The following is a 23,763-nucleotide window of genomic DNA, read 5'->3' on the forward strand; positions in this document are numbered from 1 at the left end:
TTCCCCTGTGTGAGTCCGTGCTATTTAGGGAGGTTTAAGGCCACGGAACCTCACAGCAACTTTGCATTAAGTGCTGGAACAAAGGGCTAGAGAGGCCGCTGTTGAAATGTTTATGCCTTTTGCAGAGACATAAATATTTGGAGAATAGCAAAAAGGCACTGTTTGAAGTAGGGAGAAAGAAAGACCGTACCTGCCCGCCTCCCCGTGTCCAAAGGCACTCCAGCTGGCAGGGCTTTGGCTCAGGCAGCCCCTGCGCTCCCAGCCGTGCTCACACAACCCTGCTCCCAAGAGCAGAGCACCCTGCAACCACACCGAGCCTTAAAGAAAGGAAGAAATCAAAAATCGAGGGGGAGAGAAAATTGCTGCCAGGTGTGGCCCCGGGCTGTTCCATATTCATTTGGCCGGGCTGTGGCAGTGCTGCTCTCGCTTCGCCCTGTCGGTGCGCAGCTTCTCCTTCGGCTCCGCGTGGGACGGCCGAGGAGCTGATCCGGCCGCAGGCTGGTCTTTGTGTCAGGATGGGGGTGTAGATGTGTTTTTGCAGCTGTTTTGCTTTCCCATCTGGTTCAGCCAGAGGCTGCGCCAATTCCTGCACGAACGTTTCGTGGGGTGAACAGGGCGAGGAATCCATCCGCGTTACAGACAAAGAAGGGGAGGACGAGCTGTGATGTTTTAGTGCTTCCAACCTAATTCGCAGCGCAGCGACACAACCAGCACTGCAGCGTGACACGAGCAAGAGCCGCAGGGCTGCCTCCCCGTCCCCGGTCCAAGGCAGCGCCAGTCCTGCGCGGCCCCGGCTGCAGAACCAGCCGCACGTCGCACCCTGCAGAGCCGCTTGTCCATTCTGGGTGCTTTCCTAACCGGGCGGCTTCTGGAAGTCCCGCAGCTCTTCTTCCCAGCGGACGCCGCCAGCCGACGGCGCTCAGCGCTCAGCCACGGCGCTGCGTGTGATCCGCCGGGAGTTGAGCCGCCTCCGGGGGTCTCTGCTGGCTGATGCTGGGGAGGCAGAAGGATGGAATGAGAATTGCTGCTCCTCATCCAAAGCCGGTGCCAAGCGCTTTCATAGCCCAAGTTCCTCCTCTGGTGCTGCAGCAGCCACGACGTGGAACCACAGAATCGTTTAGGTCGGAAAGGCCCTCTGAGATCTCCAAGCCCACCCCGTGCCCGCTGCTCACATCCCTCAGTGCCACCTCCCCCCATCTCTGAACACCCCCAGGGATGCTGACCCCCCTCCCCTGGGCGGCTGTGCGGTGCTGAGCGCTCTTTGGAGCAGAGATGTCCCCCAGCACCCAGCCTGCCCTGCCCTGCACAGCGTGAGCCGTCACCTCTCATCCCAGTGCTGTTCCCCCATCTCTCCCCATCCTCCCGTTGCCCAACTAGCCCGCGCTGCTCCCGGATCCCGCAGCGGGTTGTGCGGGCAGCAGAGGGCAGCACGGCAGGCAGACCCGGACCCGACGCCGCGTCCCGGAGCTCCGCAGCTGTTATCGCTGCGCAAGCCGCACGTTTTGTGCAACACGTACGCACGCAGTTTCCCCTGTTTCTAATCTGCTGATTTACAGCTGCATAAACGCAAGTGCTCTTGGAATGAAAATTGCTTCATAAAGCAAAAGCGGAGTTAAAGGTCATTTCCTTCGAGTGAGTGAAGGACACCACCGTGCGATCTGCGGGCTGGGAGCTTCTGTGCTGCTGCTGCTCCTCGCTGAGTTCTGTGACTTCACGTCTCCTCTGTTTGGAAAGGAGATCCAGCGGGAACTTTGCAGAACGATGGGAGCACAGGACGCGCTCCCACGGCACAGCACTCCGCAGTGGGACCCTCCCGCAGATAATGACTGCCGGTCTCATGGGACATGTGTCATGATCTGAAAGTCTGCCTGGGTTTGTAGGTGTGGCAGCTTATTCTGGATTTGCTCCGTCTGACACCGAGCTGAAAACGTGGCAGAAATGGAGTCCTTCTGCAGGGCTGCCTCTCGTGAAAGTTGCCCTCCCATCCAGATGTGTGTGCTTTGCTGATGCTGTGCGGCCCAGCGTGCCTGCTGTGCTGAGCTCATCCCCTCTGCTCACATCAAACTTAGCGCTCCCTTTTAGCCCATCATTGTATGCCATCATTTTATGTGTGCAAAAGAAATAGGAATATAGAAATGGGAAAGAAATAGAGGTGGCCTGCTGTAGGGAACTGCTTTAGCAGGGGGTTGGGCTCAATAACCTCTTGAGGTCCCCTCCAGCCCCTGAGATTCGGTGATTTCTCGTGTTTCTGACCATTTAGGGACTGAAGGCTTTCTCTTCTGAGGCTGTTATCAACTCCTATCTCAGCCAAAGGCAATGATGAAATGGAATTTTTACAGTAGATATTCATCATCTTTAAAGCTGAGCTGCTGCTCTGAAGGAGCTCTGCCAAAATCCCTGAAATTTAATGAATGCACGACATATTTCAGCTTTTAAAGGGGAGCTGGAAGAAAGAAGGGGAAAGATTATTTAGCAGACTCTGTGGTGCTAGAATGAGGGCAAATTGTTTCAGAATTAAAGAGGGGAGATTTAGGCTGGATATAAGGAAATATATACAGTAAGGGTGCTGAGGACATAGAGTGCCCAGAGAGGCAGTGGTGCCCCATCCCTGCAGATACCCAAAGCTGGGCTGGATGGGGCTCTGAGCACCCGGTGGAGCTGTGGGTGTCCCTGTTCACTGCAGGGAGTGGGACCAGATTGCCCCCAAAGGGCCCTTCTGACTGAGGATTCTATGATTCTGTGATATTATTCATGGAACTAAAACAAGGAAATACACAGAACAAGCCAAGAGAGAGCTGTTAGGGAAGAAAGAAAACTCTCCTGGCATCAGCAGCTGAGATTCTCTCCCTGCCCAGCCTCTGGCTCTGGCAGCCTGTTCCCTCGTCACCAACCAGCCGACTCTTCCAGTGAGGCACACGGTGGGAAGTTCAGGGTGAAGTTATGGGAGATGTGAGCTGATGGTACCTCAAGGGGAGGCGCCGCTCCTTCCTCCAGCCGTGCATTCCTGGGGGTGCTGCTGCTGTGTGATGGCCACAGAACGGCACGGGGCTGGGTGGGAGGTCGAGGCACAGCCCAAACCCTGTGCCAGGCAGCAGCAATGCTCTGTGCAGTCAGACACGGAGGGGAAAGGAGCACAGCTCCCAGAGTTCGTGCCCAGGGTGACAGCAGGGCGACTGCACGCCCCTGCAGCAAAACCCCTCTGCCTGCATCCCGCCCTGCACTTTTCCCCGTTTCTTATCAGAATAATAGTGATGAGCACAGGGAAGATCTTACAAAACAGAGCAGTCTGCTGCTGCCAACGGATGGTTGCCGCTAACATTTATTTTTCCACAATTATAGTCGGGGCTGTTGGCCCGTCCTTTCGAGACGGAGCAGATGAAGGCGCGGCGCACGCCGTCCCTGTCCCGGGATAGATCCGGGCAGGCTCCATGACTCACTTGTGACTCACTGCTCCTCCGTTCCTTCCAGACTCTTGGGGGCGTTCGCATGCGTTGCCGGTCTGTACCTGCAGGAAGCCGTTATCCCCAGCTCGGGCTGGGAGGCATCGGGTGCTGCTCCCGGTGCCACGCAGAGACCCGCGGCCGCGGCAGCCCCCGCAGGGACGGCAGGGGGAAGGAGACGAGAGGGGAGTTATTTTTTCTTCCTGACATGACACGTTGTCCCAGCGTATTATTTGGATCGAGGTCATTCCCACTAATTCCAAAAACCCCAATTGCTAAACTAAGATTAACCTTTTGGAGAGTTATTTCAAAGAATGGGGATAAAATAAGGTGGTGTGACTCAAATCAAGGGGAGGAAAGAGTTGATCACAGTTAATCACAGTTAAGCCACACGAGTTGCTTTCCCTGTCAGAATCAGGAGTTCTGAAAACACCAGGAATGATTAGCCATCATTTCTCTTTGGCAGGGCGGGTTGAGGAGCTCCAGCAGAGCCTCAGCACTGCTCCTCCACCTCCAGCAGCATGACTGGCAGCAGAGCAGGCATTGCATCAGAAAGAACAGTCACTGAAAGGAGAGGTTTTTATTCCTGTGCCTATGAGAGAAGTGTATGCAGAGAATCACAGAAAAGCAAGAAAAGCCACTGGATAGCAAAGAGTTCATTGCACCCAAAGGTCAGAGGCCTGAGGACATGGAGGTTCCAGCAGGAAGGCACACGGATGGGCACACACACCTGGACCCAGGACTGCAGGGCTCTCAGCTGTGTTCTTCAGGATGCAGCCAGCCCACATCCACTCCTGGGCCATGCACTGTGCCATCCCACCAGCTGCTGCACTTGTGAACCAGCAGCTGTACAAAGGCTCACCATAGGAGCAGTAAGGCTGGAAATGACCTCCAAGACCACCAAGCCCACTCCAGCCCACCCTCAGAGCCCACTGCCCACAGTGCTCATCCAGTTCCAACCCCCTGCTGTGTGCAGGTCGCCAACCAGCAGCCCAGGCTGCCCAGAGCCACATCCAGCCTGGCCTTGAATGCCTGCAGGGATGGGGCATCCACAGCCTTTTCATCACAATTCTTGGCAGTGATGTTTCCCAGCAGCCCCCTGCCTCACTGCTCCCCGTGGAGGATCACTACTGTCCATGAGATGCTGCTGCTGGCCCAGAACAGCTCTGATGTGGGCAGCACAGCAGGAGATGCCTTGTGCACTGCTGTGCCTGAAACATGGAAGGATCAGAGGCAGCACTGCTGCAGAGCCCAGCCCGGAGCCGTAGCAGGGAGGCTGCTGGGCATTGCCTCTTCTCCTGCTGTTCTGCATTCATTTCTGAGCACTGTTCACCCTTGGATTTCAGTAGAGCACTTTTGTGACAAATATGCCACAATAAAAATCTCCTAGCAGCATGGGTTCTACCCAGTGTCTTCCGTACGTGATGGCAGCACAGCTAAGTAATAGTGGGCAAGATGGTGGGGCTGGAGAAAAGAAAAAGATTAGTACATATAGTGGGATTCTATGAAGAAAGAAAAGGAAAAAATCAGCTTTATCTGTTGGTATTTTACCACGACGAAAAGCTACGACAATAAGTTGCAGCCAAACAATGACATCCTATAGAAAACAATTTCCCATAAAAAGCTCCTTAAGAATAGCTTTCCTGTTACATCACGGGAACCTCATTTAGGGAATTTAAGAGCAGAAAGAGAATACCTCTGTGGTGCTGAGCAAATGGGCTGTGAACAAACCGCCCCACCTCCAGCCCCTGCGATGCTGCGCTCCAATCTTCAGAAACACATCCATTCTAATTTGTCTTAGGGAATCTGGAAACCCCTAAAAATAGATGGAGGACTGGAACATAGAGGTGTACTCGAATTTGGATTCCTCCTGCGTATCATCTGGCAGAAGGAAACAGCACCAGAGTTACCAAATGAGGCCAATTCATGCCCTGGAATGCGGCCGCCCAAGTAACGATGATGGATAGTGACAGCATGGCTTTCATGTGGCAAGATCCCCACCACCAGCTGTGCCAGGGGAAGAAAGAGCGTGCTGGAATTCACAGCATTCCCCCTCGGATTAATCCCCGGCCTTCCTGCTGCGCCTGAATGAATTGTGAGAGGTATTCGTGGCTCTGCTGGGGGAGATTTGCTGATTTCTTTGGGCCTCCTGGGGAGCAGTGATATAGAGAGCAAATAACCAGCATGCAGCACCAAAGTGATGTAATGGGCAGGGAAACTGCTCTGCTGTGCCCACGGCTGCTGTTCTGCTCTCTGCACGCTATGGGCACGGGGAAAAACTGCAGCTGGGCTGGTGATCTGCAAAGCACACTGTGGCTCACCCAGCTGGGAGTGCTCATCAGTCCAAGGATGGGAAAATACACAGAATGTGCAGCCGGTCTTGGGAGCACAAAGATGAGCTGGCTGCAACCTGAAATGTAGGGCCATAGAAGTCAAAGAAGTCATTAAGGAGGTATCCACATCTGCCACAAACATTTTGTACATCAGCTGTTCCTACAGCATCAATACCGGATTTACTTCATGATTCATCTTCTTCCTCTGCATGTTGATCTAACTCCCCTGACCACATCCAGTCTCTGATTACTAGCTATTACAGCCTTACAAACTGCCTTCAGGGGACAGTAAACATCCAGCACGGTCTGAGGCTTTGGTGTCACCACTCAGCAGCAAACACTCACGGCATAATAAATCCATCAGCGATTTCCTAGAATATAGGCCCAGCAATAAACCCAGCTGCTTGGAACTGACATCTCCTCCAAACAATAAAGAGCTTTCAGATGACTTTAGAAGACTCCTGGTTCCACCATTAAAATGGGAGAAGCAGCAGACCTTCTCATAGGTGCTGTATGCTGAATCTATCAGACAGTTTTTCAGGAGCCACCGCGTGATTTTAGATGTGTTTTGCCAGCTCTGCCATTCCAACCCAAACCACGAAAGAGGCATTTGTTCTTCCCCTGCTTTGGCTGTCACACCAGCTACCTGGAGCCTCAGAACAGAATCCTTTCCTCACCAGTTTGTGTTGGTGCAGCTCAGGGCAAACTGTGACCTTGCAGGTGGGAACTGTACGCACCGCTAGGGATATAATTCTACTCCTTTAATTCTCTGCATTGTATGTGAATCAGACAAATCAGTGTCTAACATCTCACAGCAACATGGCAAGTGTACACTCTCCTGGTCATTTCTATATGAGTTACATTTCCATAATTATAATTATTATGTCATTATTCACGGTTTTGTAAGTTCTCTGTGGCAAGAGACAAACACACGATCTTTGGATCACAGTTGGATCTGTGTTGGATCACAGTTCCAACTGCTGTGGAACTGATTGCCACTGTCACATCTCCTCATCCCAGGAATCTCCCCCTGCAGTTCAGTCTCCCAGAGGGAGCAGAGACTGAGGCAGAGGAGCTTCCAGGCATGAACTGAGTTGCACAGGACTTCATTCTTTCAGGTGTTGCTCTTTTACTATATTTGCAATACATATGTAGGCCTACCTGATGTCCTTTAGCTCGAAAGATAAACGATGAAGTCCCAAAATCTCTCATTTGCTGAACCTTCTATCTTCCTCCTCCAACAGATTTAACACTTTGCCACAGGACATTCCAGTAACAGCAGATGTGGGGTTTAAAGGACCAAGAACAAGAAGCTAAATAGGATGGGAGCAGCCACATATCTACCTGATGTGTCCTGTGGAACCAGAGCGACAGCCTGCCCTGCCTGGGGTGCTGTCTCCTAACTTCTCTACCTTCAGTTCATTTAATTTCTGTTCTTGCTTCTCTTCCAGCAACCAAAGTGAGGCCCATTGCATCTCCTACCGATTCCAGACACTACGCCCAGCATACCTACAACTTCATAGACGTCCCACTTGTGTACATACAAATACTTCGAGTGGCCAAAGAAAAAGACTTTTTTTCATATTTGTGTTGAATCAACTGAACCTATTTCAGGATTATGCAACCCCTAAAAAATGCCTTCTGTCAGTAGTTTTAAGTAAATAAACAAGACCCGCTTTAATTTAGACAAATTTTCAGGCCACAGCTGTCAGAATGCCACTACAAGCTTTTTGGTATTAAGAAACAAAACCTAAATAAGAAACAGAAGCTGCATCAGGAGCAGGGCCCTGTGGGAACCTTCCTGCCTTTGGTCTGACAATCTAAGAAGTGTGTTCTGGTTTCCCCCGGCATCCGGTGCACTCCAGCAAGTTTCTAAATAAAGTGGAGCAAAAACTTCACTCAGATCTTTAGTGTTCCTTAAATGGCACGTTCCTTCCTTGGCACAGCTGCAGTTCACGTTAAAGCAGGCAACCACGCTAACATTTTTCCTAAATGCTGCCCTATATATTCTGAATTCTCAGCACTCAAAAGTCTCCAAAATAAGCGCTTAAAGTAACGACTGCAAACACTTGCACAAGGCTGCACCCATCCAGAACAGCTATTTTAACCACCTCACTCCATTTACCTTCGGTGACCATTAAACACAGGATGCTCCACGTGAGGACTACCAAAGATAAATTAGCATCTCATTACAGGATTTGCCATCACACCAGGCTGCCTCTCGCGACAAAAAAAAGAGTGACAGGTGCTGAATCTTCCTGATAAACTTACACACAAGCACACGTCAAGGCTCAAATGCAACAAAGAGAAAGGTTTGCTTTATCAAGCAGCGTTCAGCCTGCGTGAGAATGCTTAGTCCCTTCCATACCTGAGTAAAGCAACCCGTATTACATACAGCATCTTCTGACTGTGAACACAGATGCTGGGAAATCTGTATCACAAGATAACTCATTACAACTGCAAAAGGCATTCCTAAAAAAATATATATATATCCCCAAATTAAAATGAAATCGCTGGCATTTCAGAGATAAAGGATCTCACGAAAGTCTAACAGCTATGGAAAATGAAATAAGAACGAAGATTATAATTAGAATAGTCGTCTCTCTACTGCATTCACAGAACAGAATACTGAAAATATTCAGGGAAATTATATATGGGTCAACTCAAGAAAAAAAAGAACCCTAAATCTCACATTAAATGCATATTTGAGCATTTCACTGCATTTCATCAGCACTCCCTTCTTCAAAAAGCTGAGCACCATCACTGCCATCCACACATCTCAGCAGCTCTGACCTCTGCTGTATTTCCTGCTTTACACACATTTCTGTCACCACTTTCTTTCCCTGTCTCCACCTGCTCCACAAAGAGCTCCAGCATTCACAGAAAGTGCCCCAGGACATAAAAACGATCCACAGAAAGCTGCCAAGTGCCTTCTGCCTCCCATCTTCAGCTCTCTACAAGTTGCTCAAATCAGTGGGAGAGATTGCACCACAGAAGTAGAGACTGAATGAACTGGAATAATCAATTCCAGTTCCAATTCTAAACCCCAGAACAAGGAATGCCCTGTATCGGCCTGGATGGTGTAACAGGCTGCTGATGTTCCTCATGGGCTGTGCCAGGAACCCCTCTGTGGCTGCACCAGTGCTTGTGGCACACTTTCTGAGTGGGATTATTCATTCACCAGTTTCATTGGCACAGCTGCCCAGGGAGCGAGGGGGTCACCGTCCCTGGGGGTGTTCAGAGCCATGGGGATGTGGCACTGAAGGACGTGGGCAGTGGGAACAGGGGGGTGGGCTGGGGCTGGGTTGGGGATCCTTCCTGGATGATTCCATGAGCATCAGTAACATACACCCACTGCTCACCTCAGTTTGTCTGGTCCAGAATTACTGAGAATTTTAGGAACGTGCAAACAAGGGCTGCATTCCCAGTTCAGGCACCACCTCTTCTTGCTGTGCAGTGCCCACAAGTGCCTGCAGCCCCACACAGCCCCTGGCAGTCCCATGCGGCCATTCCAGGCTGCAGAGGACACCCCACTGGATGGATCCTCCCAAACCCTGCCTGCTGAGCTGCAGCTCCTCAGGGCAGCGGGATGCTGCTTCCAGCAACCCCATTCTCAGCACAAAGGGAAAGAACATCAAAGGTGATCCTACCTGTTTTGTGCATAAGAGAAAAAAATAGAACGTTTTACACTACTATAGCGCATCCAGTCTTGATTATTATAGCCAAGATTTTTTAATTACATATCCAATGTATCAACCTGCAAAATCTCTCTCATGCTTATGCTGGATACTTGCGTTCGCTGCTGTATTAGTCATTGCTTAATTACCTCTGCGGAGCCTAATTAGCAAGGATGGTGGAGGAGCTCCGGCACGTGTTAACAAGGCTGCCGACAGCAACGAGCTGCAAGCTCCAGGCGACGTCAGGACTAAGGACGGCAGAGGGGCTGTCAGAGCCCGGGGACAGCGCGGGGCGTGGAAGGGAAGCAAATTCCCGGGGTATTTCTGTGACACAGAGCACAGGGAGCACCGGCATCCCTGGGCCGAGCGCTGCAGCACCCAGCGATGGAGCGAGCGGACACAGTGGACTGCGGCCCTGAAACTCCAGCTTTGCGTGCTTAACGGCGGGTGAGGCTCTATAGCGCGGTGCTCCCGGGGCTACGCCGTGTGATCTGAAACACCAAATACGTGCAGTGCAGTGTGTGTGCAGCCATGTGCCGCGCCGTGCCGCCGCGCCGTTCGCACTCGGAGAGCTGGGCCTTCAGGGGGGCGGCAGGCGGTGTGCGGGGCCGCTAGGGACCGAGGCGGGGAAGCCGGGGTCGGGCAGGGCCGCGCACCGGAGGGGCCTTCGGGCTGTGTGAGGCCTGCGGCGGAGGCGGGCCCGGGCAGAGGCCTCGGGAGGCGGAGCCGCCCTCGGGGCGGGCCCGGAGCGGTCGGCGCGGCGTTGGCTGCCAGTAAGGCTCGGCGGGGCGCGGGGTTGAGGCGGGAGGAGGCGGGCGCGCAGGGCGTGCAGGGCGTGCAGGGCCCGGGCCGATCCGCGACCCGCAGCGCGGCGCCGGGCCGGGTGGGCCCCGCTCGCCCCCAGGAACCCTCGGTACCCCCGGTACCCTGGGCCCTGCCGCGCCTGGGCGGAAGGCCGCGCTGCGGTCCCTGCCGGCCCTGCCCGCCCGCGGGGCGATGCCGGGTTACAGCGAACCTGGGGCCTCTGTTGCGTGCACGGAGTTCGGGTGGAAATACCCAAATAATTTTCTAGGACGGTATCTCTGATCAAGCAGATTTTATTCGCAGTTGCGATGGCGGGCCTCCATCCAAGCAGGAGAGCGCCCAGAAAACGGCGTTACACCCTTGATTCCCTGTCTCCCGACGCTGATCTCTTTCTCCCCTGCTTCCTCACTGGCTGAGTACTGCAGGTTCACAACCTTCTCGACGCTTCACTAAACATGCAAACACTGGACAAATACAAATTTTTGCTGCCTAAGCACAAATCAGTAGTTAATTAATTAACTTATTCCACACTTGATCACTTCTTTGCCGATATCTGCTTGTCCTTTCCACACAGATAAGCTTGGGAGAAAGACAGGGGAGTATCTTGGTGCCTGCCCGTCAGTCCCAACCTTCTCACAGAGTGAGGCAGTTCGGCCTTGTGTAGAGGCCCTGGCTGCTTTGATGTTTGCTAAATCTGTTTTTCTTTTGCTGGGATTTTCTTATCCTAACAGAACAACCCTACAATATGTTTTCTAATCCCTAAACCCTATACTCGCATTGTTTGGAACGTTTAAAAGGAAGAATTCATCACATAATTCAGTAACAATGTTTTTAAAACATGCCGCTAACATATGCAGTACTTTTACTTCTTAGATCAACTGTTTCTAAGGATAAGTTACAGAATACAAATGCATTATGTTCTACTTCTTCAAACCAGTTGCTCTTTTCAGTATCAAATGCAGAAACAACGTTCCATTCCCACATGGGGGATCTGAACGGTCGTGCTGGAAGTGAGCACCCTTTCATTGCGCTTCGATTCCCAGGGTCATGTGGAACAAGGTCGCCCTGTGCTCTGTTTGCAAGCACTCCCCTCACCCAGCATCATTGCTGCTGCCGAGACTCCCACCCCTAACTCATGCCTTCAAAAGGACGTGCTTGGGCTCCAGCAGCGATAGGCAGTGGGCACGGATAGCACAGAATGGGACACACAGCGCGCTGCCCGGCTGCTTGGGAGGCAGCAAAGCCAAACGCAGGCGTTGTGCTCAGATGTACCCACTGCTGGATGGACGCGTCCTGCCTGTGCACCGACACGTGTTTGAGGAGAACGTCAGGAACAGTGAGGCTGTCATTAAAAGGTACTAGTAGCTTTTGTGATGTTTTCAGCATGGTTGGTACCTGTGAGGTGATGGGAGAGTTACGCACGGGTGCTTTTAGGAGCTTTTAACCTAGATTGCTAATTAAAAACTGAAGCTGCAAACAACCTCTTGGTTGTTTTTTCTCCTGCCTGCTTTGAAGCCCTGGCTGTTTTCCTTTCTGCTGCTTCCTGGGCAGTTCCTCTTGACTGCAGTGCCCAAATCTGGGTTCACATTGTATCTCAATGTTATCCTATGACATTGTTCTGCATGTATTGCCAATAATTATTTTCTGGGCCTTCATGAGGTAAGTTTCACAGTTAATTTGGAGTGAAAACTTAATCATTTGAAGAATTGCGATTTGTTAGCAAAACAGGAAAATGTATATTCTTGTGGATCCGGTGGCAGAATTCAAAGGCCTTTGTTCAGAGGGATGGTGCTTGAGCTGGAAGCACGGCTATGGAAAACACACTGTGCCCTCCTGTGGTGGCGTTTGCAATATTGCTAAAAACCCTTGCCCTTTTTTTTTCCTGAGGTTTTTCAACCTCTGCAGTCTGCAGGAACCCTTAGTAAGGTGCTGGAGTCATACACAGAGCGGTTGGTAAGTAGTTGTGTCAGGAGGTGTTTTTGTTTACAGATGATGTGTCTTGGTGAAAAAGAATGTTTTACTTAAAACAAATATACAACCTGGTTTGTTTCAGATTAAAGTTATTTGAAGTACCACGTTTGTTTCCAGTTTTATTCTGTTCTGCAATTTATGTTCTCCAGTAATGAGTGGTAATGAGTTTCTCTATTTGATGATCCTAGTGACAGTGCAATATTCAGTGTTATTAAAGTACATCCTCTGTGCTGCTCATTAGGCCTGCCAGGTAAACTTTCAGCACTTGCTGAGGGGGAGCAGCAGAGGAAACCCTCAGCTGGATTCTGCCCTGGAGCAGTTGGAACCTGGGGTCGATGTCTGTGCTGAATTAGGACTGGCACACTGTGGTAGCTTTACTCCTATCTGCAAGCTTAGGGGCTCTGGTTGCTGCTGTAAGGCAGCATCTCTCAAAGTGTGCTTTGGTGGCTGGTGTCAGACCCTTCGCTGTGCTCCGTTCACAGGTTTGCTGATAGGAGCCGAGTATGGTCCCATATATTGTGAAGTAATGTGTTGGAGGCACAAGGCAAGTGCTGGGAGGGGAGTGGACTTGATGTCTACTAGCTGATCATAAGCTCCAAATAGAATATTTATATTACTCCACTTTTTTGGGATGGGTTGCTGCTAGGCTTGGAGAGGTGACTTCTGAAGAATGAAACTGAACTATTTGCTTGAAATAACATATCTCTGCTTTTTGTTATATCTAGTGAATATATATAGCTATGAATGGTGTGGCCTGTGGGCCAGTTCTTCTCTGTCGTTACCAGGCTGTGTGAGTTCATCTTTGTTCCCATGTCACTGGGATGAAACCTGTGCAATACATTGAAGTACTGTGCAAAACCTATGGAAGGCTAACGTGTAAGGGAAGGTTTCATTCACTGGAACTTTCTTTTCAAACCAGATACTCAGAGTTGCTGCAGGTGGTCAGTAAAGGAGGGGGAGAGAACGCCGTCCTGCGTCACACCCAGAGAAACAAGAAGCTGTTTGTTCGGGAGCGCCTGAAGCTGCTTCTGGATGAGGAGTCCTTCCTCGAGCTGTCCCCCCTTGCAGGCCTCAGTCTGCCATATGGTGACGTCCCTGCTGCTGGATGCCTCACTGGTAATTGCTAGGAAATGTAACGGGAAATTCATGAAGTTCATTTGCTTAATTGTTCGAATCTTTAATTACGTTTCGTATTAGATCTCGAGATGCACGTGGGGTGAGGGTATTGTTGGGATGAGCCCATGCTGGAGATGCAGCTTGGGAAGGAGGAGGGTTTTGAACCCAAGTAATTTGAGAGGTGATGTTTGAATGTGTTGTCAGTGGCTGTAGGCAGCGTGCAATGGTTGTAGTCTGCAGGCTGAAAAGTCATCTAAAAGATTTAGAATGGTGTGTCACATACACTGATGTCTGTGCAATGAGAGGTGACCAAGTTACTGCATGGCGCAGCCCCTGTGGCATTTGTTTTGTAATGTTTCTCAAATCACAGAATTTCTCAAGTTCATTGCTCTTTGAGGAGCAGTTCCAGTTTACAAAGCGACCAGAAGAATGGATTGTGAAATGCTGCCTTTCCTTAACCACAGCCTTATGTTCTCCAGTTTTGTATCAGTAGTTTTTAATTCCCTTCCCTGTTAACTCACTCCAAGAGCTGGAAGTCGCCTGTTTTTTTTTCCTCTTATACTGTCACCAGGTGTAAGCTGTATTTTAAGTTCTGTCTTGTGTAATTTAGATGTATTTGTTTGTTTGTTGTCTGTGTGTCATTATCCCTCCGCTTCTTATTCCGGAGAAGAGCTATAGATTTCTTCTACGTTTGGTATTTGCAAGTTAATTTGCAGCTTCCTGAAACAGTGTTAACAAAAGAATGCCCTAGTAATAACTTGGCCTCCTCGTTTCATTTACGGTGTCTCAGAGTCTGATACATTTCTGTGTTGCCTCTTGTAGGAATTGGAAAGATCTGTGGGATTTGGTGTGTCTTCATAGCGAATGATGCAACTGTAAAAGGAGGAACTATTTATCCAATAGGAGTGAAGAAACAGCTGAGAGCTCAGGAAATAGCCATGCAGAACAGACTGGTGTCTGTGTACCTTGTTGACAGCGGGGGAGCGTTCCTACCACTGCAGGTAATTCCAGAACCACTTTGCAAAGGAATATTCTCACTTCTTGTCTCCATCATATTGATTCTGTAGAAATCTGAGATTTCTGTTGTGTTTTCTTGGTGGGCTGGCTTACACTGTGTTGAGCTTTGTCTGAAAATCTGAGTCCAGGAGGTGATTTCAAGATGCATAACAGCAGTGATGGCTTTGGCTAATTTTGCATCTAGTGTCAAAATGTGGCAGCTTTAATATCAGTGTTGGGACGAATTGGTGACCAAGCAGGCAGCATGGCTGCTTCTCAGTGCACCAAAATGCTTTGATGCCCTTAATAACTCAGAAATGTTGTTTGAAATACCTATTTTCAACTTCAGAATCTTTGAAGTTACTGTGTTCTGTTACAAAGTCTGTGATAGTAATGTGCAAACCTCCATAGCTTCTGAGAATAGAATTTTTAGAATTCTTGCTATAGTGGCCTTGAAGACTTGAACAAGTTGCTTTCCCATGCACAGAGGTCATGTTATCACAGACTGGTTGTTCCCTCTCCAGACTGAAAGCAAATGGGTAGAAAAAGGTTTTATCTGAACTGAACCAAGAACTATGCAAAAAGGGAAACTCTCCTGAAGTCATTTCACAGCTTAAGTGTGAACATGAGCTTACCCTTCCCCATGGTTACAGTTGAAGCTTTTGTGGAATAAATTGGTTTCACAAAACACAAGAAACTTTCCTGTGCTTTTGAAACACAGAGGCCAGGGGTATTTTTGTGGAACTGCACGACGTGTAGGGACAACAAATGCAGCAGAGAATGCTGTGCATGAAACTTTCAGGTGTGACTGTTAGTGGTGGCTGCCTCAAAATTGTTACAATGCTTTTGTGAATGAATGAAGAGGAACTGTTATCTTTTGTAGCTGATACTGAAATTCACTGTGTCTCTTCTCTCTAATGTCAGTCAGAGCTGTTCCCTGACAAGCTGCATGGTGGAAGAATTTTTTACAATGAAGCAATAATATCTGCTATGAAAATCCCTCAGGTATGGTGTCATTTTGAATGCAAGTATGTGTAGTAAAATTCTCTTCTAATACAGCTTCTAGGAGCAGCTCTAAAACGTGCAATACATTGTTGAAAGCTCACCTTTTCTATTTGCGGGGCAGAGTGATGCAAATAGCATCTCACATAATAGAAGACTTCAGCATTAAGAATGTTCTGAGTGCTTACTGACTGATTTGCATGGGAAGCATCAAATCATCAGGTGGTTTCAGAGTAAACATTGAGCTCTGTGTTGCCAAGAGCAGCCACGTCCATGCTGTATTTGTACCTTTAGTTCATGGCTTTGCAGGCTGTGGTTCAGTCTCTTGAACATTTCTGAAGTGAAGGCAATGACTTGGCCTTCCACTCTGCTCTCTTTAGCATGTTGGTTTGGTCTTGGTTCTGTATCCCCCAGGTGGCAGTGGTGTGTGGCTCCTGTGTAGCAGGAGGTGCCTATGTCCCAACCATGGCAGAAGAAGCGGTGATTGTAGATAAAATTGGAACTCTGTTCCTTGCTGGCCCACCTCTGGTCAGAGCTGCTACTGGAGAATATGTGTCTCCAGAGGACCTAGGAGGAGCTACACTTCACTCCAGGTATGCAAAACAATTCATGAAAACTGTAGAGAGCTGAGCACACTTAGCTTTAAGGAAGTACCATTCCATCCCAAATTGACATGACTGAAGCTGTCTCCAGTGACTGAACTTGCTGTGGTTCTCAAGGACTTGAAAAAGATGTTAGAAATGATAGGTGAATTATGACAAAAGTTAGTGATATTCAGTTGTACATGCGGGGGAGTAACTTGATTTTTGGGTTGGTTTGCACAGAAATCCCACTGACTGTAATGTTTTGAGCTCATTCATACAGGAGCAAAAAAGCACGATGTTGTCAGAGATGTCAAATATTCACGTAGAGATGAAGGTTCTTCCTTTAGTTTGGGTTTTCTACCAGAATTCAGATTTCATTACTACTAATTAATGTTGCTTTCTCTCTTAGAATCAGTGGCTGCAGTGACCATTTTGCATCTTCAGAAAAGGAAGCCTATGAGTGTGTTCGAAATATCATCTCAACGTTGAATTATGAGCCCGTGCCAGAAGAGCTCGTGGAGCATGACCATCCTGTCTATAGCTCTGATGAGCTCTTGGGGCTGGCACCACGAGATTATGGCTGCACTCTTCCTGTAAAATTGGTAGGCTGGCAGATCCCATGTTCCTTCATTCTTTTGGTCTGCTCTAGCTGTTATCTTCAGACTGATAGGCAATGAGGAGTTCTTCCCCCATAGGGAAATCACAAAGTACCTGAGAGATTTCATATAGTTGCCTAATCAGTTGCCACCCAGTCTTGAGTTTGCTGCAAAACAGAATAGCACTGATTCTGTAGAGTTGTTGAAAATGTTTAAACAGAAAGCCTGCTAGAGACAAGATAATTACAGATCACACCAGCTGATACCCATCTGTTTCTGTGCCCTGTTGGCTGCTTTACATCATGCATCCCTTTAGAAAGGGGCTTGTGTCCTGTTGTGTCCTGTCTCCCATCTCTGTGTTGTTGGTTTTTTTTTAAGGGGTCTAGGCTCTATGTGTAAATCAAATGCCTAATGAAAAATGCAAAAACAAAGAAATTGAAGCTAGATTTGTTTGAGGTTGGGGTAACCACCTCTGCAGAGACGTGCAGAACTGCACAGCAGTATGGTTATTGTGTAATTCTAGGTGAGGCTTGGTCTTCTCTGAGGATGTGAGCCCCTTATCTTTACCAGTGGTAAGCTCCTGGAGTTAAGGGGATTGGCTGTAATCAGCAGTGTAGCTTTGTAGCTTTGACTAGCAGCTCTTAAATCTGCATTCAGAAGAAGTGTGAGCACTATGCTGCTGGGTGTCCTCAGGCAGGCAAAATGCAACTGTATGTGCTGCTGTTTTAGCAAGGCTTTTATGCACAGGAGCAGCTGTGGTCTGTAACTTTGAAATAATTGTGGGGTTGAACTGTGTCTCAGGAGATATGGTTGGTAGTCAAACAAAAACACAGATTTGATGCTTTGTGCATATGGGGTATTTATTGGAGCATAAGACATGAAAGGAGCGCTGTGATCATTTCGTTTGACTATTTGTGTAATAGAGGTCTCTCCACTGCTTGAACAGAGCATATCTTTCACCAGGACTGGTCTGTTTTCACCTAGATTTCTATAGGCAAGGCTGTGTATTTCTTTGCAGGTTCTGAGCCGCCTGCTGGATGGAAGCAGGTTCCAGGAGTTCAAGGCTGACTATGGAACAACATTAGTAACAGGATTTGGCCACGTGGAAGGGTAAGGCTATGAGATTCACCATCACTGTGCATGGATGTGTATGTCCAAATAGCTTTTGTACCACTATCAGGATCTACAATATTCCCAGAACAGTATTTAAGGAGTTCTGACTCAATGAGGAATTGATGATAAGTACTTCCAGGAAGCCTCATCCTTTATCTTTGGGCCCCACATTCGTTGTGTCTCAGGCTGATTACAAATGAATCGTTTCATGACTTTGTGAAATTATTTATTTGGGCAATTAAGTCACTGGACAGTTGGAACTTTGACATTTCAGCAGATTCTCTGAGAAGTAAGAAACAGCATCTGTAAGTGTTCCTTCCCAGGCTGAGCCCAAAGTTATCCCATCTCCTGCAGGATGGAGATGGAATAGTGGAACAGTATCCGTACTGTAGAGCCTAGCATAGCTCAGGGCAGACTCAGTCTTACAGCACACTCATAAAACATACAACATTCCAGCAAAAAAATTAATTAAAAAAAAAAAAGTAGTAAAATGTACTTTAGAGAGCTTTTTGGCAAAAAATATAAACTTTTCATCTTGACTGTTGTGATATATGTTAGAGGAAACGGAGGGCACCCAGAATCCTGGCACCTAGTTTGCCATCTTGCAGTGTGAGCTGTGGCAGATCACCTGTACCCTTAGCTGCCTTCTTGTGAGTGTTAATGCTTCTGTGCTTTGTACATAGGGAGTGCTATAAAATGTCTCGTTAGGGGTAGAAGGTTCCATGAATGAAATGGTGCATGTGATGGCATTCTTTTAGAGTCTGGATCTTTGCAAAAGGGCAGATCCACGCCATCCTTTTATGTTTCCACCCCTCAGCAGGATGCTGCATGCCACCTTTTCTTCATTTCTGGGGAAAACATTTGTGTGTCTGTTTTGTAGGCACTTGGTGGGAGTGGTGGCTAACAATGGGGAGCTTTCTCATGATGCTGCTCTCAAGGGCAGCCATTTTGTGCAGCTGTGCAGTCACCGGGGCATTCCCATCCTCTTTTTCCAAAATACTGCCCCGCATGCAGCAGAGCCAACCAGCATCTCTCAGGTATGGCGTGTTAATCTGCCCTGCTTCATTCAGGCAATGCCTGGCTCTTATTTTAGCTAATACACATTTTGAAAACTATTGACTACTAGGAAAACTAATTTTTAATCCACTTTTGGTGGTCAAATCAAGAAGTTTCATAATTAACTTTCTTAAATCTTCCCTTTGCTTTCTCACTTGATTTTGATTTTAGACAGGCCTGCAGCCAGGCTGGTAGTGCAGGCTGTGACATTCAGAATTTGTGGTGCTCTTCCCTTTGAGATGGTTTGTTCTTGAGCCTGTTGGTTCTTCTGCTACCACTGTGATCCACAAAAAATAAATATTTCCCTTTTCTAAAGTGAAGGCATTGAAGTACAGCATGCTGTGTCCTGGGCTTTGGAAAGCCTCCTTGTAGAGCCTATGTTAAGAGACTTTTGCAGCTCCATTCTCCCTGCTGTCACCAGCACTTAAGACAAAGCCTGCTGCAATTCTGTTGTATCTGAGCTCTGCTGATGCCTGGGAGACCCAGAGTTGCTCTGTATCTCAGGTTTCTGCACACTGGTTGTAACTGTTCTGCTGATTTACGCTGTAAAATAAGTAGCACTGTGGGTCCTGGTGGTTAGTTCATAGATCCCACCTTGCTGTTATGGAAGAAACGATCACATGGCATCATGAAGAAAGAATTGTTTTAGAAGTAGGTTGCAAGTTTGGGGGAAGTGGAAGGAATCTAAAAAAGCGCAGCACTAAAATGCTTCTTTTCATTTCAGGCAGAGGCTCAGGCCAACAGGTTGAAAGCCCAGGCCTCCATGATGGCTGCTGTCGCTTGTGCAGCTGTTCCCAAAATCACCATAGTGATTGGTGGCTGTTTTGGGAGCGAAAGTTATGCGATGGTAAGGATGGCACAGAGCTCAGGGGGTTGGCACTCGACTTTACGCTTTGCCCAGCACTCGCGGCGCTTTCATCTTTTCAGCATCGTCAGCTGCTGTGCAGACTTTTAACTTGATTGGTGATCGTAATTAATCGTAAATAAGAACTGCGTCACAAGGCGTGATTACAGCAGATTTGATCTGCAATGGACCTGGAGCGGGTTCTGAAAATCAGATTGTCTGAAAATGTCAGTACTGTGAATTCAGCACTGCTGTTTGCTCTGCACACGGCTGTTTTCAGTGGTCGAGGGCTGCATCTTTTTCAGTTGTGTTGCTGTGTGTGCTACTCACGCCGCTAGGAGGTGCACTGGGCTCTTTGCTCACTTGGGATTAGACAGGGTGAAATAAACACCAGTATTGAAAGCAGTGGGATGTGGTGGTTACTTCTGCAGGGGATCTGGAGAAGAGAAGGCTGTGAGGTGACCTGATGGTGGCCTGTCAGTATCTAAAGGGGAGCTACAGGAAAGAAGGGGACAAACTGATGGTGGGGTCTGTGGCGACGGGACAAGGGGAAATGGCTTCAGGCTCAGGGAGGTTGGATTTAGGTTAGGTATAAGGAAACAATTTTTTTCAGTGAGGTGGTGAGGCACTGGAACAGTGCTGCCGGAGATGTGATTAATGCCCTGTCCCTGGAAGGCTTTCAAGGCCAGGCTGGATCAGGCCCTGGCATCCTGACCTAGCTGTGGTGTGCCTGTGCACTGCAGGGCAGTTGGACTTGATGGCCCTCAGAGGTCCCTTCCAGCTCTAAGGATTCTAGCATTCCGTGATCTGGAGCTGTAATGGGAAAGGATCTGCATCCCTATTGCTTTAGAAATGTAACTGTTACATTTTGTCTCTAACTTGATAGTGGCACTGTAGGCCCTTTTTTTTTTTTTTTTTTTTGTGATTAAATTCAGTGAATTTCTACTGTATTTTTTTTACTGTTTTATTTTTGCAGTGTGGGAGATCGTTCAGTCCAAACTTTCTGTTCTTATGGCCTAATGCAAGAGTTGCTCTTGTGGATTCAAGACATTTGTCCATGGTCCCACAAGCTGGAGACAGTGATTGTACAGATGAATCTGAGCTAAAACGTTTGAAACAAAAGTAAGGACATTAAGCAGTAAAATCCTGCAGTTATGCTGACATTTATACCTACCTATGCTCATATTTCAGGTCAACACATCCCAAACAACTGAAACAAACCTGGATTTGATGAAAACTATTTTAGAATTCTGTATAATTCCATGTGTACTCTTAGGATCTTGCCAGGGAAATGCAAAACTTTTACTTAGAAAATCCTGCAATCACAAAACAAGTCAGTGCTGTGAATTAACCTGTAGTGATCTTGTGAATGCAGAGGATCATCTTTGAGCTACAGAAGGATCGGATCTGTTATGTATTTGCTGGATCCTAGTGGATTTTAACACTAGAACAGCACATTCACTTGAAATAGAAACATATGCCTTTGTTATCTTCAACTTTGTTTTACCAGCCTGCTGCTTTTTTGGTTAAACTTTTCTGTTTCTAAGCGTGTTTCATGTTCTCTCTTCTCCAGGCTTGAGGAAGAGAGCAGTGCGTTTTACTCTTCTGCCAGACTCTGGGATGATGGTGTAGTTCTCCCCCAGGATACCAGGAAGGTAGCTGGCTTTGTTTTTTTCCCAGTGTATGTTCTGTAATACATTTTCATCCCCAGATCTCACCTTGTGATGAATGTGCAAGCCTCTGGTTTGTTTACTTGCGGTCAGCTGGCATGCTGATTTCCAGAACCAGGTCTCTGAGTTCTTACTCTGTTTTTCCTGGTATTTAGCTTTGGATTCTCATCTGTTCTCTACCCTATCTGAAGATATAGACCTATTTGTTCTTCTAAAAAATTTCTGTTGAACTCTGGGTGCATTCTGACTACAGGATTTCCTCAGTGAACCTCAACTGACTTTCCAGTTTGGTTCAGTCTCCCACTCCTTCCTTTTTATGGTCTTGCACATGACCCGTGTTTGCTCTCTTAAGTTTCCTCTTCACTGCATTGTTTTTGTTCTTTTGTTACAGGATGTTTTCTCAGTTGGTAGGCATCTTCTCCAAGATGTTCTTTCTAAAAGCCACCACTGCTGTTTTGCAGTGTTGCACTGTTTGTTAGCAGTGTGGAGGTGTTCTTTGCACTTCTGAAGGCTTTCTTTAAAAAACAAAACAAAACAAAACCCAACCCCAAACGATCACAAATACACCCTGATACCAATTCATATTTCTAACTAGGGCACATATTTATGGTGCAACCCATGTTCAATATTTTCTGGAGTGGATATAGGGACTTTGATAATGGAATTGGCCTGAGAAGCGTTTTACAGAATCACAGAATCACAAGGTTGGAAATGACCTGCAAGATCATCTAGTCCAACCACCCTCCCATTCCTATCAGTGCCACAAGCTACTAAACCACATCTCATAGCTCCTCATCCAGGCATTTTCTAGTGCTTGAGACCCTGCCTTTCTCTGGGAACCACTTGAGTGAAGAAAAGTGTGACAGTTGGACTGAGTTGCTGTGATTCTCTTCAGGCAGTACAGGTTTCACCAGCATGCCACAATTCATGTTCACATATTTAGTTGTTCAGTCATTTATTTAACACTGTGGTTTTGCTATTTTATCCTGGCTCTTGCTCCTAGATGGAGGTTCAGTCTTTGTCTGAACTGACAGCACGTGCCTGTATTTAGCATGCCTTTAAAAAACAATAATTTTTTCAGGACAACACGTGCTGCTGTGCCAGCAGTCAAATACACACACACTGAAATTGGGAGAATCCTTATCCCAACTCTGAAATTTTCAGCAAAAAGCTTTTCCAGAGAAAAGGCTTTGGCAAAGCCAACTACTGCATGTGCCAGGAGATAAAAGTTAAAATGCTCTGAGATTTTGTTCAAAGCCCCAAACCAGTTCTGTGTATTCTTTCCCTGCTCTCACGAGGCACCAAGAAATATCACCTATTAGAAGATGGACACTTAAGGAGAAGAGCAGAACATCTTGATATTGGAAATCTTAGGCGTGTAGCTATGAAATAACTGAAAGAAACTTTCAGGCATCTTTTCTCTTTGCATTTCCTATGACCCAGTGTCACATCACACTGCTGTCTGTTTTTGCAAACTGCAGCTGTACATTTTAAATGCACACTGATTTGCAGAAATAAGAACAGATGTATTATTGAATAACTGCTTAACTGGTAACCTTTCCTGACTTCTGTTTCAGAGGCTCATTGCTTATCTTGTTTGTGGTTGCTTTTTTGTTTTAATCAGGTAATTGCACAGTGCTTGCAGATCATAGAGCAGCAGAAGTACCAGGTGCCACCTCCTTACCAGTATCCTGTGATGAGAATGTAAATGCAGCCCTTCTCCAGTAATCACCCTTTGAAGATAGCACCTTATATTGGAAAGCTTTAATGTAAATGATTTTCTAATTCTTTGATACCATGAATAAAAACGTTAAACCACTGCAAACAAACAATCCTGGATTTCAAGTCTGTTTACAAAGAAGTTTGTATTTTGGGACATAGTCTGTTAGTACTGCACAGTCATTTTGTGGAAAGAAGGGATTAAGTTTTGATTCTGTAGCACTCTAACAAAGCAAATTCACCCTAAGCTGTAACAATTGCTTGATTTTTTTGTTTTTATTTTTTTTCATACTAAGAATATGCAGAACTCAAACAGCACTTTGAGCAAAGAAATGAGAAAGAGAGGACACACGTGGCTGAAAACTAGACAAGAGTAATGCATGTAAGATTTAGCAAAGCACAGAATGCTGCCTGCAAAGTGGGATTGCCAGAGCACCGTGGAAGGGCTGCCCTCAGCTTGCTCTGAGGATGCTGGTGCAGTGACCAGGAGGTGAGTTCAATCCAAAACACCCCCATAGGATAAAAATTACCTCTTCTCAAAGGATGCAACAGCACACTGTCTTCTACATGTTACCATGTGTAGAGGCACTGAGGTTGCACTGTGCTATTTCCTGCATCTTTCTCTCTGTTGCATCTACAACATTTAATTTTGTAAAAGAAACCGTATGGTTTATTGTATTGCATTGTACATCTTGAAATTAGGCCGTGGAGTACATTTGAGAAATGTCTGGGTGAGTATTCTGAGAAATAAGCAGCCAAACTGAAATGTTCAGTCTCAATTAGGGCAGTGAGGCACCTGTGGGTACCTGAGGCAGGGGTTTGGAACTGGAAGGGCTGTGATG

At 47.4% G+C, this 23,763-nt stretch overlaps 1 protein-coding gene across 3 annotated transcripts; it reads left to right on the forward strand.

Moving 5' to 3' along the window:
* Nucleotides 1-10,169: 10,169 nt before the first annotated feature.
* On the forward strand, nucleotides 10,170-23,724 carry LOC122160973 (biotin-dependent 3-methylcrotonyl-coenzyme A carboxylase beta1 subunit-like). 3 transcript variants are annotated; one of them, XR_006169015.1, is made up of 14 exons: nucleotides 10,179-10,223; nucleotides 11,298-11,609; nucleotides 13,145-13,341; nucleotides 14,164-14,342; nucleotides 15,262-15,342; nucleotides 15,754-15,932; nucleotides 16,333-16,525; nucleotides 17,538-17,629; nucleotides 18,513-18,669; nucleotides 19,413-19,535; nucleotides 20,509-20,654; nucleotides 21,106-21,187; nucleotides 22,827-22,971; nucleotides 23,218-23,724. XR_006169015.1 is itself a non-coding variant. In XM_042820019.1 (13 exons), exons 2-13 carry the CDS (start codon nucleotides 11,302-11,304, stop codon nucleotides 22,908-22,910), a joined length of 1,821 nt encoding a protein of 606 aa, XP_042675953.1. In that variant the 5' UTR covers nucleotides 10,170-10,223; nucleotides 11,205-11,301; the 3' UTR covers nucleotides 22,911-23,034. The 3 variants fall into 3 exon arrangements, 2 of the variants coding, with proteins under 2 accessions (XP_042675953.1, XP_042675951.1); XM_042820019.1 differs by lacking the exon at nucleotides 23,218-23,724 and having other exon boundaries at nucleotides 10,170-10,223; nucleotides 11,205-11,609; nucleotides 22,827-23,034; XM_042820017.1 differs by lacking the exon at nucleotides 23,218-23,724 and having other exon boundaries at nucleotides 22,827-23,034.
* Nucleotides 23,725-23,763: the final 39 nt, after the last annotated feature.

The sequence above is a fragment of the Centrocercus urophasianus genome, unplaced genomic scaffold, assembly GCF_019232065.1.
Source record: "Centrocercus urophasianus isolate 14NV4802_14NV808 unplaced genomic scaffold, USGS_Curo_1.0 seq_18, whole genome shotgun sequence".
In the NCBI taxonomy this organism is placed as follows: Eukaryota; Metazoa; Chordata; class Aves; order Galliformes; family Phasianidae; genus Centrocercus; species Centrocercus urophasianus.